The sequence below is a fragment of the Gobius niger genome (assembly GCF_951799975.1).
Source record: "Gobius niger genome assembly, chromosome: 13".
Taxonomy (NCBI): domain Eukaryota; kingdom Metazoa; phylum Chordata; class Actinopteri; order Gobiiformes; family Gobiidae; genus Gobius; species Gobius niger.
In genome coordinates, this window is record NC_136864.1 from 15,611,365 (window position 1) to 15,627,445 (window position 16,081).

General features: G+C 38.9%; 3 protein-coding genes and 1 long non-coding RNA gene across 4 annotated transcripts; 1 reads left to right on the top strand and 3 right to left on the bottom strand.

The window, feature by feature from the left end:
• Window positions 1-2,597: 2,597 nt before the first annotated feature.
• LOC306973298 lies at window positions 2,598-3,715 on the bottom strand. The gene is made up of 3 exons (XR_013793559.1): window positions 3,626-3,715; window positions 3,184-3,230; window positions 2,598-3,113 (listed from the first exon to the last, which is right to left on the bottom strand). It is a non-coding gene; the product is annotated as an uncharacterized lncRNA (long non-coding RNA).
• A 589-nt stretch (window positions 3,716-4,304) lies between these two features.
• On the bottom strand, window positions 4,305-7,812 carry pigr (polymeric immunoglobulin receptor; the record flags this gene model as incomplete). The annotated part of the gene is made up of 5 exons (XM_079569588.1): window positions 7,676-7,812; window positions 6,670-7,038; window positions 5,112-5,193; window positions 4,760-4,986; window positions 4,305-4,378 (listed from the first exon to the last, which is right to left on the bottom strand). Exons 1-5 carry the CDS (start codon window positions 7,731-7,733, stop codon window positions 4,305-4,307), a joined length of 810 nt encoding a protein of 269 aa, XP_079425714.1. The 5' UTR covers window positions 7,734-7,812.
• A 1,255-nt stretch (window positions 7,813-9,067) lies between these two features.
• Window positions 9,068-11,317, bottom strand: dad1 (defender against cell death 1). The gene is made up of 3 exons (XM_079569302.1): window positions 11,006-11,317; window positions 10,568-10,723; window positions 9,068-9,224 (listed from the first exon to the last, which is right to left on the bottom strand). The coding sequence occupies exons 1-2, from the start codon at window positions 11,214-11,216 to the stop codon at window positions 10,593-10,595; spliced, it is 342 nt and encodes a 113-aa protein (XP_079425428.1). The 5' UTR covers window positions 11,217-11,317; the 3' UTR covers window positions 9,068-9,224; window positions 10,568-10,592.
• Window positions 11,318-11,724: 407 nt separating this feature from the next.
• Window positions 11,725-16,074, top strand: abhd4 (abhydrolase domain containing 4, N-acyl phospholipase B). Its single transcript, XM_079569351.1, has 8 exons — window positions 11,725-11,891; window positions 12,544-12,629; window positions 12,762-12,866; window positions 12,944-13,232; window positions 13,320-13,501; window positions 13,587-13,698; window positions 13,775-13,961; window positions 14,999-16,074. The coding sequence occupies exons 1-8, from the start codon at window positions 11,830-11,832 to the stop codon at window positions 15,086-15,088; spliced, it is 1,113 nt and encodes a 370-aa protein (XP_079425477.1). The 5' UTR covers window positions 11,725-11,829; the 3' UTR covers window positions 15,089-16,074.
• Window positions 16,075-16,081: the final 7 nt, after the last annotated feature.

Genomic DNA, 16,081 nt, shown 5'->3' on the forward strand with positions numbered 1-16,081 from the left:
GATGTTAAAGCTACACCGTGTAACATTTCATACAACACACAGAATAGCAGCTCACCTCTCCTGAGACCGATTGTAACTTTACCGAGAGCTAGGACAGCTCATCTCCATGGAGATGTTGACAAAAGGCAGCCAAATATGAGATTTAAAGCCACACCACATAACATTTTACCCAATAAATAAAATTGAAATACAAGCATTTTTTTTAATGACAGATGTTTTCATCATTGAAAATATCTCATAAATGTACAAACATGTGCACTTGCTGTGAGCGGCTCAGCTCTCCTAAGACTGTAACTTTACCAGGAGTGGGTTCGTCTCCAGCTCGTCTCCATGGAGATATCAAGTAAAGTCAGCAGATTATGAAATTTAAACAGGTTAGGTCCTTATCCAAATCCATTCTTTGATAATCCACGGCAGTAATAGCATTTTCTGTGTCAAGCTGGTCATAGGGAGAATGTTTTGTACTGATGATGGCAACAGTATAGTCCAACATGTTACGCAGTTAAGTAAAGGCTAGGTCCTCATCCAAATCTTTTATTACCCACTGCAAATTTTTTTTTTTTTTTACTTTATATAAGTTTAAATTGGGGTCCTGGATTGTTTGCAGTGTCGCAGTCTGAAAAGTTTGGGAAGCCTTGCTCTGCTCAACCAGTCCAGTCGACAATGCTATTATTTAATTTCCCTTTATTAAACATGGGCAGTGGGCACACAATGTGACATAACTTTTGTCAAAAGGCCATGAGCAAATCACAGTCAACCCCTTGCAATATGGACCTTTCCCTCCTCCTGTGCCTTTCGGTGTCAAATATTCTTGTCAAAACTAAGTAATGATTACAAAAACATGAGCACCTTTTATACGCACTTTATTGAATCCATGTATTCACTGACATAGGAACCCAAACTAATTTCATTTTCCTGGTTTTGTAGGCAGTATATAAAAAGACACTTATCCAGATGCCATAGCCTAAATTATGCACTATCAATCAAAGTGCCATGTTGTTAGAGGAGGCTTTTGCTGTAAGAGGGTGTAGGTGGTTTTCACAGAGAAAAGGGAAAAACACGATTTAGTTTTTAAATGTGGAGGCTTAAGTTGAGTGACGGCTACACAGCGCTCCCATTAGCCAATTCAATTTACAAGTCCAACACTTCACTTGGTTCAGAATGAGGCCAGGCACTTCAAGCATGAAATATATTGAGCTGGGTAGTGTTGACTCCTGGACTACTGGGAACATTGCTATTGTGACTATTGGAAATCGCTCTTTTGTTATTGTCCATAATGCCATGTAGTGAAAATTTTGGTTCAATGAGAGAAAGGACACATATTTACAGCTGCACAATGTCTTTGGCTTTTCCCATTGTGCTGCGATGTAAGTATGAACACACATGCAACAAAATAAAAGACACAAGAAAGAAAAAATAGGGAAAAATAACAGTGAAGTTTCACATTTGTAAATATTGAAAAAAATTCAACAAGACAATAACATTTACATAAAATTTTACCTTATAAGCTATTCCATTTTCAACCAGGTTTATTTTGAAGTGAGTCAACAAACACCACTCTCATACAACATTAAGACCACCTGTTGCTATCGACTCAAGAACATAATGTGAATGGATTTTGACACCTTTCAACCAACAGGCATATGGACCTGGTCTTTTTAATGGGACACACACAGTAGCTTTCACCAGAGGCGAAGCTATAAACAGCCTATGCACATGCCCCACAATTCACTATGGAGACATCGTGACAGCTAGTAAAAAATGCATTACTTTTGCAATTTGAAAGAGCGTAAAATATTTCGAAATGAAAAGGGGTAATAAAAGACCCCATTGTACGGTGACAACAAAGCTGCCGAAACTGCTTCTTGCCCGAAACGGCCCTGGCAGTTTCCTTTCATATGCATCACTTGTTGCCACTAGTATGCCTATTAGTGGGTAACATTGAGGATTTACTGATAGTTATGAGATGTCTTTGTAACTCTCGAAAAATGAAACACCATAAAACATTTGCAAATCATTGGTAAATGATATGTAATTAATCATTTATAAAGTTTCCTATCTTTCCTTAATCCATTAGCACAAAAATATTGATTCTTTTCTTGCTTTGATTATGAATAAGGCGTTAGACCCAATCAAATAACTCGCCCAAACGCCTTTTCCAGCTAAAGTGCATGATGTTACTAAGCAACACATACAGCTTCTATTTAGAGGTTACAAATTATCACAAGTGTTAATGAATAATTCTGAAAGCTTTGAATGATGAGTGAAGCATATACCAATGCTTTACAAATGGTTCAGTGAGTTTTATCTAAACGGTTATTATACAGTGATGTCGATGTCCTTTTTATCTTCACATATGAATCATCAGAAATCGACAAAGTGAGACAAGAATAGCAAAGCCTTTGAAATCGGGAGTGCTTGTGTTTTAAAGTGAACCAGGGTTATAAAGATTGCCACCTTGTATTCGCCTGGGGCACACAAGACACCAGCAAAGCCCTGGAAGAACATCAGTCAGTGTATTATTTAAGTATTTGATTAAATTTGTATATCTATGTAGAGAAGACAAAATAAACTTATCTCTTGTCATTGACTCTTTCTTGGAACACAGACATAAATACATTTCTCTGACCAAATTATCAACTGCAAGAACAAGTTGGTCCATGTCAGGGCGGCTCTCATTTGCCAGTAGTCGTAAAGACATTTCTATGCCCAATCAGTGCATGCATTTTTCGAAATACAGAAGTCAGGTTTTTTCTTGTTGGTTCTCAACTTACTGCCCCACATGAGCTTTCTTTCAGATTGTCCCTTGCCTCAGAGTTTTGACAGCGCATACACATTCTCAAAAGAAAATAGTGTTGAAGAAAACACAGGAAATCTCATTCATAGGTTTTCGTAGCATTGCATTGGATTTTGTATTGTGTGTGGAGCCCCTGAACAAACAGATATAAATGATGTGCAGACTCAGAGGATGAAAAGTATACACATACAAATACAGTGACAGCAAATGTAAAATATCCTTTTCTCACTCAAAGCACATGTGAACTCTGGGAATTCTTGTTGAGAAAAACAACAGCAGATGCCTGCATCTCACCCACCAACTCCTCTGAATAGTCCTGAAAGACAAACGAAAAGTGAGGATGCACGTGTGAGATCACAGTGTGTCGCGGCTCAATGCACACTTACATTAAATCTCACTTTCACCCCCTCTGCATTTAGTTCTGGGCCGTTTTCTGAATGAGAGAGAGAATTTAGTATATGGGTGTTCATAAACTTGGAAAATGGGTTTATTAAGTGGCAGAGGCAAAAACAATATAGTTGTTGGAATAAAGAAGTGGAGCCTTGAACTATCCAATTGCTTAATTACATGGCTTTATGCAATTTACATGCTTACTATTGCTGAATAAAGATTACTTCAGTTCAAGAGTGTTTTTTTTTTTTTACAAAGGAGAAACATTAACTTATTATACATTAAGTTTGTGGAGATTGCTATGTCCTGACATTGCATTGAAAAAGCTGTGCAGCCCGACACACAGACCAGTATTCCATCTCGGATATTCCCCGTGGGGTTGGTTAGTGCTACTGTAAGGTTAAAATGTGGTGAGAATTGAAACAGAGACATCCTTACTGTGCAGTTTCCACCTCTTTCGTGCAAATATGGCAAATCCCAGGATGAGCAGGGAAGAGGCACACACCAGCAGAGCAGCCAGGATGTGACTGAAACACAAAGGCCAGGTTTAAGAGCAGCTCAGATCTAAACGCCACGGCTGCACAAAATGATGACAAATAGATAGTCCTTGGTGCGGTGGCAGCATCATTATGTGTGCACTCCACTCAGCTGAACTTCACCTGAACTCTATTTTAATGATAGATAAGCAAGCATCCACGGTAAACAGCAAAGGAGGATCTTGCACTTGAAATGAACTTTTTTTGGGCAAAGTTGGAATGAAACTATGAGCATGAATATAAAACTAGAAGAGAAGCGTGTTTGTGACTGGACCCTTTGCCCCCTCAACAGAGAGCAGTGAATCCTAGACATGTTGACATTCCCTATTATCAATATTTTACCAAATCACAAAGTCAAGTCAAAGTTCGTCATCGGATATTTGATTTAGTATCCAGATAGGGAAATGTGTGAACTGAATTTGATCGGACTTTCAATGTTAATTAGTTTGGAGATCGCAGCCACAAACAAGTAAGAGGCAAAAGTAAAAGACTCATACATGACATTTTTCACTTTTTACTCTGGCTGAAGTGGAGACAATGCCATCACTAGACTAAGTCCTGCCTCGGTCCCGTACACATACTTACCTGTTCCAGGCACTGTTGGTGATGGGCTGAGGCAGGATTTCAGTGGAGGAAGTTGTGACAGGCATCACAGCTGCAGAACAACATACAGAGCAGAAGGAAGTAGCTCAAGTTTATCTACACTCTGGAAGCAAACAATAAGTGAGACTCGGAAGTAAATATTCAGCAACCGACTCAAATCTGAGACGTGCTTCTGGCAAATACAGTGATTTTTTTTTCTTTTCTTTTTTCAGTTGATAAAAAAAAAGCGGTGTACTTTGTGGAGAAGGATGGAGGTCACTCTCAGGACAAATGGTGTACATATTTCAAAGTTTTACATGTGTATTGTATATGTCCTAAAGTGAAACGCCTTTACTTTATGGAATCCTTTGAAATGCCCCTGACCAGACCGGCTAAAAACGCCTCTGAATCAAACATTCCCCACATGTGATTGTGACCCACACAAAAGACTTACTTGTGGTGACCCGGAGCGTGACCTGGATGAGCACTGCGACCTGCTGCTGTCCCGCTCCACACCAGTACCAGCCTGTGTCCCTCATCTGCAGCCTCTTATAGGTCACAGTGAGTGCCCCAGTTCTGTCGTCCTGTATGTCCACCGAGGTGTCTGAGTACGCTCCTTCAGAGTCCGTTAACAGACAGGAGCGCCAGTCCCCGCTGCGGCACCACTTCTTAGGGCTCTCTCTGTCACAGCGGAGGCAAAGGAAGGCTGTCAGTCTACGGGGCCTTTGTGTGTCTGAGGTTTGCTGATGCCTGCCAGATTCATTTCAACGAACTGGTCCTTTTATAACCGAGCTATAAGTAAATACCTGTATTTCTCACTGTAAAAGCACTCAACCGTGACACTGCTTCCTTCTTCTCCGCTCAGTCTGCTGTGGAGCACCGACATACCTGCAGACAGTGCAGTGACTTTTACTGTGAAACTTATGTTCAAAACTTTTTCTGTCAGTCAAAATTACTAGGCACATACTACAGAACCAAGATTTCTACACTCACAGGCTGTTTTATGTTTGAGGGCTGTACAGTGCATTGGAAAAATAAACACGTCATTGTTTTCTCTGGAACATATTCAACACCATAATATAGAAGATTTTGCTAGAAATGTAACCTGCTTTTCTTTGAGTGGACGATTGTTGTAATGTGTGATATATTGTATGGAATTTTCCCGCTGTCACTGGCACTAATGTCCAAAAAGATTACAACTTTTTTCAACCTTTCTTCAACTTCAAGAAAATTATCACTTTATCGGACAAAATCTATAGTTAATATTCACCAACATTATCTCATCAAAAAATGTTGTGAAATGGCAGAAATGTACATGGTCCTAACACACTATAGACAAAGGATCAAGCAAATTAGTCACTGTCATTGTCAGTGCCTCAGTAGCATCTCTACCATTGTGTCCTAGAGCAACACACTTCATCTATGTTGCCTATAAAATAATGTGCTGTGAGTGTGGTGATTAGAGGAGTCGTTAGCACAAATTTTGATTACTGTGGTGACCATCATTGATTGCACAGAATTAATGGAAGATGCAATGGCACCATTCTTCCAGTCACTGTCTTTGTATTAGACCAGAGGTGTCAAACATAAGGCCCGCGGGCCAAATCCTGCCCGTAAGATGATCTAATTCGGCCCTGCCCTGCCTGCCCTGTAGAGCATAAATTCCAGAATATGTAAAAAAAAAAAAAAAAAAGGAAGCCTCTAGTCCATTTCTGTGCTTAGTTATGAATGTTTAAAGAGGGCTAACTCCAGCAACAAGGGTGCCGCGTACATAAATATTTATAAAAAAGATAGACTTACGCAGAGGGCACTGATATGATAAGAGATCAGGATATAAACAACGACAAGTCTGGGTATCTCTCCTGAGACTACTGCCCCTGCGACCCCGCCCGGATAAAGGGGAAACAACACATAATAGTCACGTCATAAAGGGACATTCTGCCCTAGGGGGGCTGTGGCTTCAATAACTTTGAGAAAGTTGTGACACAGGCTTGTAAAGTGCAATACAGGTGTAAGCCGTTGTTATTGATTAGACTACAGTTAAGTTGGAGTTTTGACCAAATCACAGCTCATTATTATTATTCATTTATTGGAAAAATGTTCTCTATAGTATTTTCCTGTTTACATTATATGTGGCCCGCGACCCGCTGTGGGAGCTGAATTTCGGCCCACGACCCAAAATGAGTTTGACACCCCTGTATTAGACGTTCTGTAGAAGCTAGGCTGCTCAAAAATCTCCAAATTAACCACATTACCAACTGTGATTTAGCCCTAAATCAGCACATAATAAAGACATTTTGAGTCTTTGATAGAAAGTTGTGAGTTTAGGAGCGTCATTGGAGCTGCATGAGGTTTCCTACTCACCGTGAATGACCTTTATGTCAGTGAACGCATACAGGTCTGCGCTCCACATGCCTCCGATTTCCACTCCACACATGTACCAGCCTGAGTCCTCTTCCTTCAGCTGCGCCATGGTCACAGTGAACACCAACTGGACCGGATCGTCGAATATCTTCACCCTCTTCTGTCCAGAGGTGTCAGATGTGCTGGTCTCGTCAGATGTGCTGGTCTCGTCATCTGTGCGGGCCAAACTGGTGCAGAACTCCTTCATGCGCCCGCGACACCAGTACTTCACATATCCAGCATATTGGGGTTCATAATGGCACGGAATAGTGAGCGATCTCCCCTCTAAAACTGCAAACTCTGACTCTGTGGTGACCCTGCATAGACACACTGAGAGTACAAAGGTGGAAACTGCTACATGGACTGTCTTCACTTCACTATTTTACACATTGGATACAGAGCAATGAAATGCAGCACTAAACGGTATTATGTTTTGCATTGTTTTGTAATACATGAATAATTGCTTGTACATCAACATACATATACTTTTGATTTACACTTTCACCAAATTAACAAACCCGTAATGCTTTTCCAACTTCCAGAAAACAAATTGTGGGCTTATGTAAGTCTATTTCCAGACTTATCTCTGGAAGAAAAAAACTGCCTTGAGCAATTCTTGTTCTACATTTTTATGGTTGTGCATTTTTCTACTGCAAACTTCTTTACAGTGCTGTGGAAAAGGATTATGTTCTCATAATAGAGATTTGGGTTTGGGACAAAAATATAAAACCTTTGATGGCTTGTCAAAATAAACATACACCACTTTCGCACAGGCACTGCACAGTTGGGAAACTTGGATAAGAGCAAATTCAAAAACTCATCTCAAAAGCAAATGAGAATTCCTACTACTGAGACTGGAAAGTGGAAAGTGTGAACTAGTAAGAGCAATAGTAGTTTTGCCCATGAGAAAGCACAACAACAACAACAAGAGTACCAAGAGGCCTGAAATTGTAAATGGTCTCATTACCTTGAATCCATTGTAACAGAAAAAAGCTAAGGATGAAGAGCTGGGACATAATTGACATCTAAAACTGCAATTCTTGGGTGAAAACCTTTGGGCCACTGTAAACGGCAGGTCCCGCTGGAGTTTCTGCTTCCTCACAGTCACATGACCTCAGATAGAATCCAGATGTGCCAGATGTTAACTGTTGAGATGCCAGCTGACTCTGAGGCCCCTTGTTTACACGCCAGTTTACAAGACAAGGATGTGAAAAGCGTGATGCAGCCAAATGTTCCATCCGATCTAATTGAACTCTTTTAAAGCAATTAATTCAGCAGATTAGTTCAAGTCTTCAAGCGTTATCAAAGTGTTTACAGCATTAAATTGTCCTTATTACTCTGAGGATGGTTACCCAATGTCCTATGGTCTTTTTCTTTGAACACCAAAACTTTTTCAACTAAATCTTCAAATAGCAAAATGGTGCTTTTTAAATCATGAACGGGTTTTACATTTTAGACCTTTATTTTAATCAATGAAAGGTCTTAAAAGGTCTCCTACATTAGTCTTACGATTTTTTGCCGTGATTTGAGTGCGAGCCTTACTTAACGTTCCATTTTTCAAAGCTGCCCATTGCACTTCTCTTCCAAGCAGAGGATTTTGGCAGGCTACAATAAAATTATTTGATTTTGATGCCTGGGCGCTTTGGATTGTGTCCAGTGTTCATTTGCCGGATTAATCTGCTACACACATACAGCCCCGGCCAGTCATTTAACAAACAATTATTCCAAAGCACTGTGCAGTGAGTCAAGGGTGTCCCAGCAGTCTGTTGCTTTCTGCTTCCGCCACAAATACACAATGCAGAAATGCCAGCCAGAAATGAATGTCAGAACTACGCAGACACAGACAGGATTGACTCCTTTAATCCCCTCTAATTATTGAACCCAGGCAGATCAATTTCAGTATTTTTTATTACTTTTAGAGTATTTTTATACTCGGTGCTTCAGCAACCACAAAGAAGATAAAGATTAAAAACATTGTTCTGATGATTCACCTCTTCTATTTTTCACAGTACAATTATGTACATTAAACATACAGAGAAGCTGAAATATATATCAGTTACTTTTAGTGAATTGGTGTTGTTTCCACTATATAAAAAAAAGCACAGTTGGAGATTTATGTGTGACCTTTATGTGCAGAATATAGAGCCTTGGCATTAATATTCTCAAGCCCAGAGTGCTCTTCGGCATAAAGAATAAAACTTGTCTCTGTAGGAAGGCTTTCTACAGTGAATATGTAGTGGCGTATTAGTGCAGTATTAATGTAGTGGCATCACTTTTAGCCTGTAACACTCATGATCTTCTTGTTTTCTCATTAGTCAATTAAAACAATCAAACTCTTAATATGTTTTTACAATTTTATTTGTGTCAAAAGTGCAGAGGGAATGCCTTACAAAGTCTCAAATAAAAAAGAATCAAATTAAACCATTATCAGTAAGAAAACTGAACTGCATTGTGACGGATTTTGGACACAGATTTCCAAATCAGGGAATCTTTCAGGGAACTCTTCTTGTGTACATCTGTAAAGAAAAAAAAGCAAAGAAAAAAATAAGAACCACACAACATATTTAAACTTCCCCAATAAAAATGCCAATCTTAATCAATTGTGTTATAGTGGTGTGTTACATGTGTGTAGTTGGATGGGCCGATGGCATAGACTGGCACACCAGATCATAGAAATAAAAGGAGGAGCGGTGATCAATCCTAACGTACGTGGACAATTAGCAACTTTTCAGCATCTGTTAGCCTGCTCAATGCACTGTATTTTGGTTAGCATTAGTCATCAAACACGCGCACACAAATTGTGAACGATCCAGATGATTTCAGCTGTTGTCAACCTACATCTAGGTCAAAGCCTAGTTAGAATTAATCATTAACAAATGTACAGACCTTTTGAGATTATACTTAAGATACAAATTGGCGCACAAAAGTGGCCTCTGAGCTTAATTCAAAATCAAATTCAGTTAAGTTTCTGCTTTTTGTGGGGTTGGATACACATCCAGTGGCCACTAAACATCCTCTTAAGATGTAAATGATAAAGAACTTTACAAACCATTCTTTAGTATTGTGCCTGGCCTCTATGGCTGCAACTATCAATTATTTTGTTATCGATTAATCTATCAATTATTTTTACGATTAATCGATTAATCGCTTGGCTGTGAATGGCTGTTAATAGTTGTATTTCTTCATTTGTTTTAATCACATATAGCTTAAGTGGTGGATGTGTTGATGGTGTAAACTAAAGGGAAATGTTTGTTGGAGGCTCTATTCATGAAATTTACAATGTACAAAACACTACAGACCCTAACTATAAAAAGTAGGTTTTCATCAAAAATACTACATTTTTAAAGTCATTTTTCTCTTTCTGTGTGAACCAGAAAACAATTAATCGGTTACTAAAGTAGTTGTCGACTATTTCAATAATCGATTAGTCGCCGATTAATCTATTAGTCGTTTCAGCCCTACTGGCCTCCCTATTCATCATATGGGGATAGAACGTTCAATTTGCATTTCTATCTAGTACAGGCTCAGAAAGCTAAAGGCATTTCTGTTATATTTATGCTCCAGATTACCACCACCGGCTATAAAATGAATGAATACAACCTTAAGTGTGTTTGAGTGTCTAGAGTGTCTGAGCAAACTTATATGGTTACGCCAAATCAATGTAGTTTGTCATGTAAATATATATGTAAGAAATATGACTACAAATAAGTAACGCTGACTGTAACAAGTGAATTTCTCCTTTGTGAGATTAATAAAGGTTTATCTTATCTTATCTTATCTTAAATGAAACGTTATATTGTGCAATGAAGCAACCGTCATAAAGTGATAAAGTAAAGACGTTTTCAGGTACGATTCAGACCTTGCGGGCAGGGGAAAGGACACCTTCAACCAATGAAGTTCATCACAACCAGATGAAGAACTGTATGAGCGAAGAGGAAGTCAGCAAAAGCCCTCTCAGGAGAAACCGACAGGAAATCGCCTTTATTCTGGGGGTTTATCTGGATCCTGAGGCACACTGTTAAAAAAAAAACAGAAAAAGAAAACAATTGTTGTTAATATGAACGACTAGGCTGTAGCCAAATGAGCATAAGGAACTTAAATATGGAGTATACGGTTCGTCATGCATGCTAAGATTGCAGGTTTAGTGACAGTGTGATCGAAGCAACAAAGAATTCTATCGGATCCAATTCGTATAGTGATGCTAGCTTAGCACATTGCTTAGCCTGGGATGTATTAACCAAGCAATCAAAATCATATGAATCCCAAACAGCAAAACACAAATCAAAGTTGGCATTACCTGCCAGAATGAATGACCCCACACACGAGATGAAGCCCGAGAGGAAACTATTGAATGGGAAGGTGCCGACCAGCAGACAGTAGAGAAACTGCAGCGCTCCGGTTAGCAGGATGTACAGTAAGTATGCATCGACCACTTTGAGTTTGTTTGTGGTCGAGGTGGTATACTCCTCTAGGAACCGGGAAATAACCGATATGACTGAATTCGACATGGTTTCTCAGTAGAAATAGTCAAAATGTCACTATTTCGCTTCTTCCTCGGTAAGAAAAGTGACGTGTCCACACCAACCGGAAGCAACCGCGGTGTAACAAGAAATACATTCCGACCTCTTTTTTTCTTCGGCTTCCTCGAATAATCATTTATATTCAGTTTTCGCTTTCACATTTCACCAAATATCATAATTCCCCAAAATATATGTGATAAAATCAGGGGGTTCAAAAAATATAAAACGTTTTGATATATTATGGAACCAATTTTGTAAACAATGGTTATTTGCGCCGCCCACAGAAGCCAAGAAACAGGATGCTTCACTCTGACATATAATTAGATTGCACTTTATATATTTTATTTAGTTTATAGCCCCTTAATACAGTATGGTATAAATCAACGTGAAATTGTATAAGGCATTTAACATTTTGGTCGCTCTTCTATATCCTTTTTATCCATCCGGTGTAGCAGTGTAACAACGGCGAGGTGACGCATCTTTCTCATAAACAATCTTTGTGTGTTGCCAGCTGACCTCGGCATTTGCAAGTTACAAAACACCAGTATTTTACTTTTTAGCTAATAATAATAGGTTATCTTCTGAATGTCAGAAGCCAAGCATGCTGCCCATGGAGTCTACCACAAACATAGCGCCCGGACAAAACGATTGTGAGACATCAGAGTGAGTATTTTCTTCGTCTTTCGTGACGTTCTGGTTCATATGCCAAATTTAAATGTCCTCTTTGCTGTGTGTCAGATGGAAGTCTACCGATTTACCTGTTATTGTGGATTTGATTATCATACGTTTATTTTTAAATCGTTTGTCGGTTTTACCAGGGTACCTTTACTTTTATTGGTAATGGTAAAAAAAACAAAGGTAGCAAAATCAAACAGACAGATCCAAAGTTAAACAGGTCGACCAGTATTTCCTTCCTTCCTTCCTTCCTTACTTACTAACTTACTTAACTTATTATGCTACCATCTCTGTTTTGTGTTCTTTTTGCTGTAATTTGTGTCAGTTTTTTATCATATTTCACTACAGAATTGACTACAGAGAGAAATGACTCAGCTACTTGTATTATTGTGGAATTACATAACAGGTGGAAGAAGGAGTGGCATATTTGTTTTGTGAATGACAGATACAGTTCAGATCCCACACAAGAGAATAACGATAATATATATAAAAAACTCCACCTGGTCTTAAAGTTTCAGTGCACAAAAGCATTCAGGAGTGGCAGGGTTGATGGAAAATCAATGTGAGTGTAGAATGTACACCTACCCAACAAATTATACATCTTGACACAGACAGGTAACCTTTTTCTTTGCTCTTTTAGAAATAATTTTGTGTGGAGCTGGTGGCCGTCTTGGCGTCCAACTTCAATGTCTTTATTGAAGACTGCAGAGTCAAAAATCCTTGCTTGTAAGTCTGTGCTCTCTTTTCGATAATATATTGTCTGAATAGTGTTGAACAAATAGGAAAAACAAGTTAGTTGAGATAATACTATTATTATTCTGTGCTAAAACCCTGGGTATTAATACTGTATTCCAACAGGTATACAGAATGATTTATGGGCCAGGTTTGTGACCCTGCCTAACCAAGATAGAATATGGACTCTGACCATCACCAACAAAACAGCTCGCAAACCCCCGGACGGAGGTCTACACTTCTACTATTTATCTTGAACTTTCATGATTTGTTTTTTTATTTACTGTCATATTTATTTTTTGTGACAGCTGCCAAAACATCTCTGGTTATGGTGCATGGCTTTGGAGGAGGAGTCGGCCTCTGGATTAGGAACCTGGATGCACTCAGTCGCTCAAGGCCGGTCTACGCCTTTGACCTCCTGGGATTTGGCAGAAGCTCCCGGCCACACTTCCCTTCAGACCCCACTAAGGCCGAAGAGCAATTTGTCAACTCTATTGAACTGTGGAGAGAGTCTGTAGGCCTTGAAAACATGATCTTGTTGGGACATAGTCTTGGAGGCTATTTGGCCACTTCATACGCAATCCAATACCCATCAAGGTAAACCCACCCAGTATAATTTAGTCACACAGAGACACTAAGACAAGACATCTGTAAAACAAATGAACAAATTAAATTTCTTTACAGAGTGTCCCACCTCATCCTTGTCGACCCCTGGGGGTTTCCTGAGCGACTGCCGCCACAGACAGAAGAGTCTTCCAGTAAAGAGGTGGTGAAACGGCCTGGCCCTCCGCGCTGGGTCAAGGCTGTTGCTTCGGTGCTTTCTCACTTTAACCCTCTGGCTGTGATCAGAGCAGCAGGTCCCTGGGGTGAGACATGTTCATAAATGTTTATCTTACACAAAGCTGGCCTCCATCAGCTCTCGCTTAACGCCTCTGTATTTCATCATTTCAGGCCCGGGTCTTGTTAACAGATTTCGTCTGGATTTTAAAAGACGTTATGAGGATATTTTTGATGATGACACTGTCACACAATATATTTATCACTGTAATGCACAAAGTCCAAGGTAATGTTTGCTCAAACTAGCTATTTATAATGTATAATTTATAGTTTTATCGAAAGTGCAATTTCTTTTCTTGCAGTGGTGAGGTGGGCTTCCGCGCCATGTCTGAAGGTTTAGGCTGGGCTAAGAGACCAATGCTGCACCGCGTCCACCTGCTGCCCCCCAAAATGCCCCTCACCATTCTATACGGAGCTCAATCCTGGGTAAGCTCCTCTTCTGGAGAAGAAGTGGTCCGGATCAGGAACCAGGATCCCACCAAAGTGATGGTGAGTTAGATTAAATTACATTCACATGGGAAACACAGGTGGCCACCTGGGCAATGACAGGAGTTACTGGCACCTCAACATACCCAGATGCCTCGATGCAGCTGTCCTGCTTGATACAATTACACAATAAGTATCCATCAATGCTCAACATTTTTACTATTAATTTTAAAAGTTTTAATATATCAGATGCCAGACACCAGTGACGTGCGGTGTGTGCAGCTGGTGAGGCACATGTTGTATAGACTCCAATATAAAGTCAACAAAACTGCCTGATGCAACTTGCAGTTTCTGGTTGCTTTGTAAATGTTCCGAACATATATTGTCACAATATCGCAAATAGAAATGAAAAGACACAGCATGACATGCACATGTCGCTAACCCTGCCTGAGTGCCTGATGCAGACACAGCGCCCCCCTCGCATCGTCCGGGGCAGTGCATTAGATGGATGACTTAAAACACGATTTAAAGTCAAATTAATTGGTTAAACATGTCGTGAATAATGAGCCCAGGACAGTGTATGTGGAGACACCTGCGGCTCGCCTCAACTCCTCCCCCTCTACACGATATCAACAAGTGAAAAACATAAGTGTAAAACTTTTACATTTTTTACCACAAAACTGATTAAAACCATAGGAAAATTACTTTAGTTTAGTTTGTTTTCATTTTTGATCATTAAGGATCATTAAATTATATCACATATTTGAATATTACTCTCTGCAGATACTGTGCCTTGGGTATTTCAATTTGGGCTATTATTTCAATTATTCTGCAGAAAGAAAAGAAAAACTATTTTAGTTTGGTTTAATTTAACAGGAACAATGTGCAAAACATTTTTCAAAGATATCTGTGTAGGCTCTCAGTCATACAGGAGTTGTCCATCTTCAGTAAAAGTTCTTGACTCCTCTTGATGAGTCAATAACCTTCATTGAAGATTATTCAAAGATACTTCACACCAGATTACAGCTTAAGCCATAAAAGCTATATAAATTTACTACTGAATAACATGATTTTTGGTTTTATTTTCCTTTTGTTTCCAGCTAATAGAGGATGCTTCCCATCACGTCTACGCTGATCAGCCACATTCATTCAATGAAGCGGTGGAAAATATATGTAACACAGTGGACTGACTGCATCTCATCATGCTGTTTTCATTATTGCACTGGATTGTATCAGGCCTCAGACTGCAATAATAGTTATATAGTTATCTGTAATGTAATATAATCTCTTTGTCAGTTATGCTTTGTATTGTCGTTATATTTGTTATTTTACGGACATATTTACTGATACATATTATTAAGTTATTTATGGTTAAAAATCAAATGCGTCTTAACTGACAAACATCAACATTTTCAATTTCAACTGTTCTCTTGTATTATTGTGCCTGACACAATCCATTCAGTGCTTTATTTTATTTTCATAAACAGTTTGCTGTATTTTATACATTGAACAAAAAAAAGAGCAACTTATGTCATGCGCTTAATGACCTAACCAGTAGAGGTCAGTAAAAGGTTTACAGCTACAACCTCAACGCACTTGGCATGCACTACTCACTGTTTTTGTTGTCTTTTTATAAATGAATATATTTCTTCTTCTTCCTTGATTCATGACTTGCAATGACATATGCGAAACAATTTCTGAGGATTGTGTGACAATGAAGTTTCGTGCTGTGTAAGAGGCATTTCTTATTTATAGTCGACTTTGAGGATTTTAAAACATTGTTCATTATAAAGCCATTGATGTTTTCAGAAACTGACAGATCTCACTTCACAAGTATTTTATTACTGCAAACAATAAAAAAAATACAGTTACATAAATAGTGTTATTTATTCCTTCACATTGTTGAGTGCTGAATGTTGATTGCAATTAAATGAATTTAACGAGAAAATAATTACTATGAAATGAAGAACTGCATCTTCAATGTATGCACAATGAAGACATTATAAATATATATATATATGGAACAATAAAACACTTTTATTATAATACAGTAGACTATTTGAAACGTATAGACTACCTATATCTACGTGGTCACAGAATATCAAGATGAAGCTTGGCCAGTCAGACTACACGCTTTTCCAAATCTTCATAACGACGCTTTTGAACAGAAAGCAGGAGAGGCC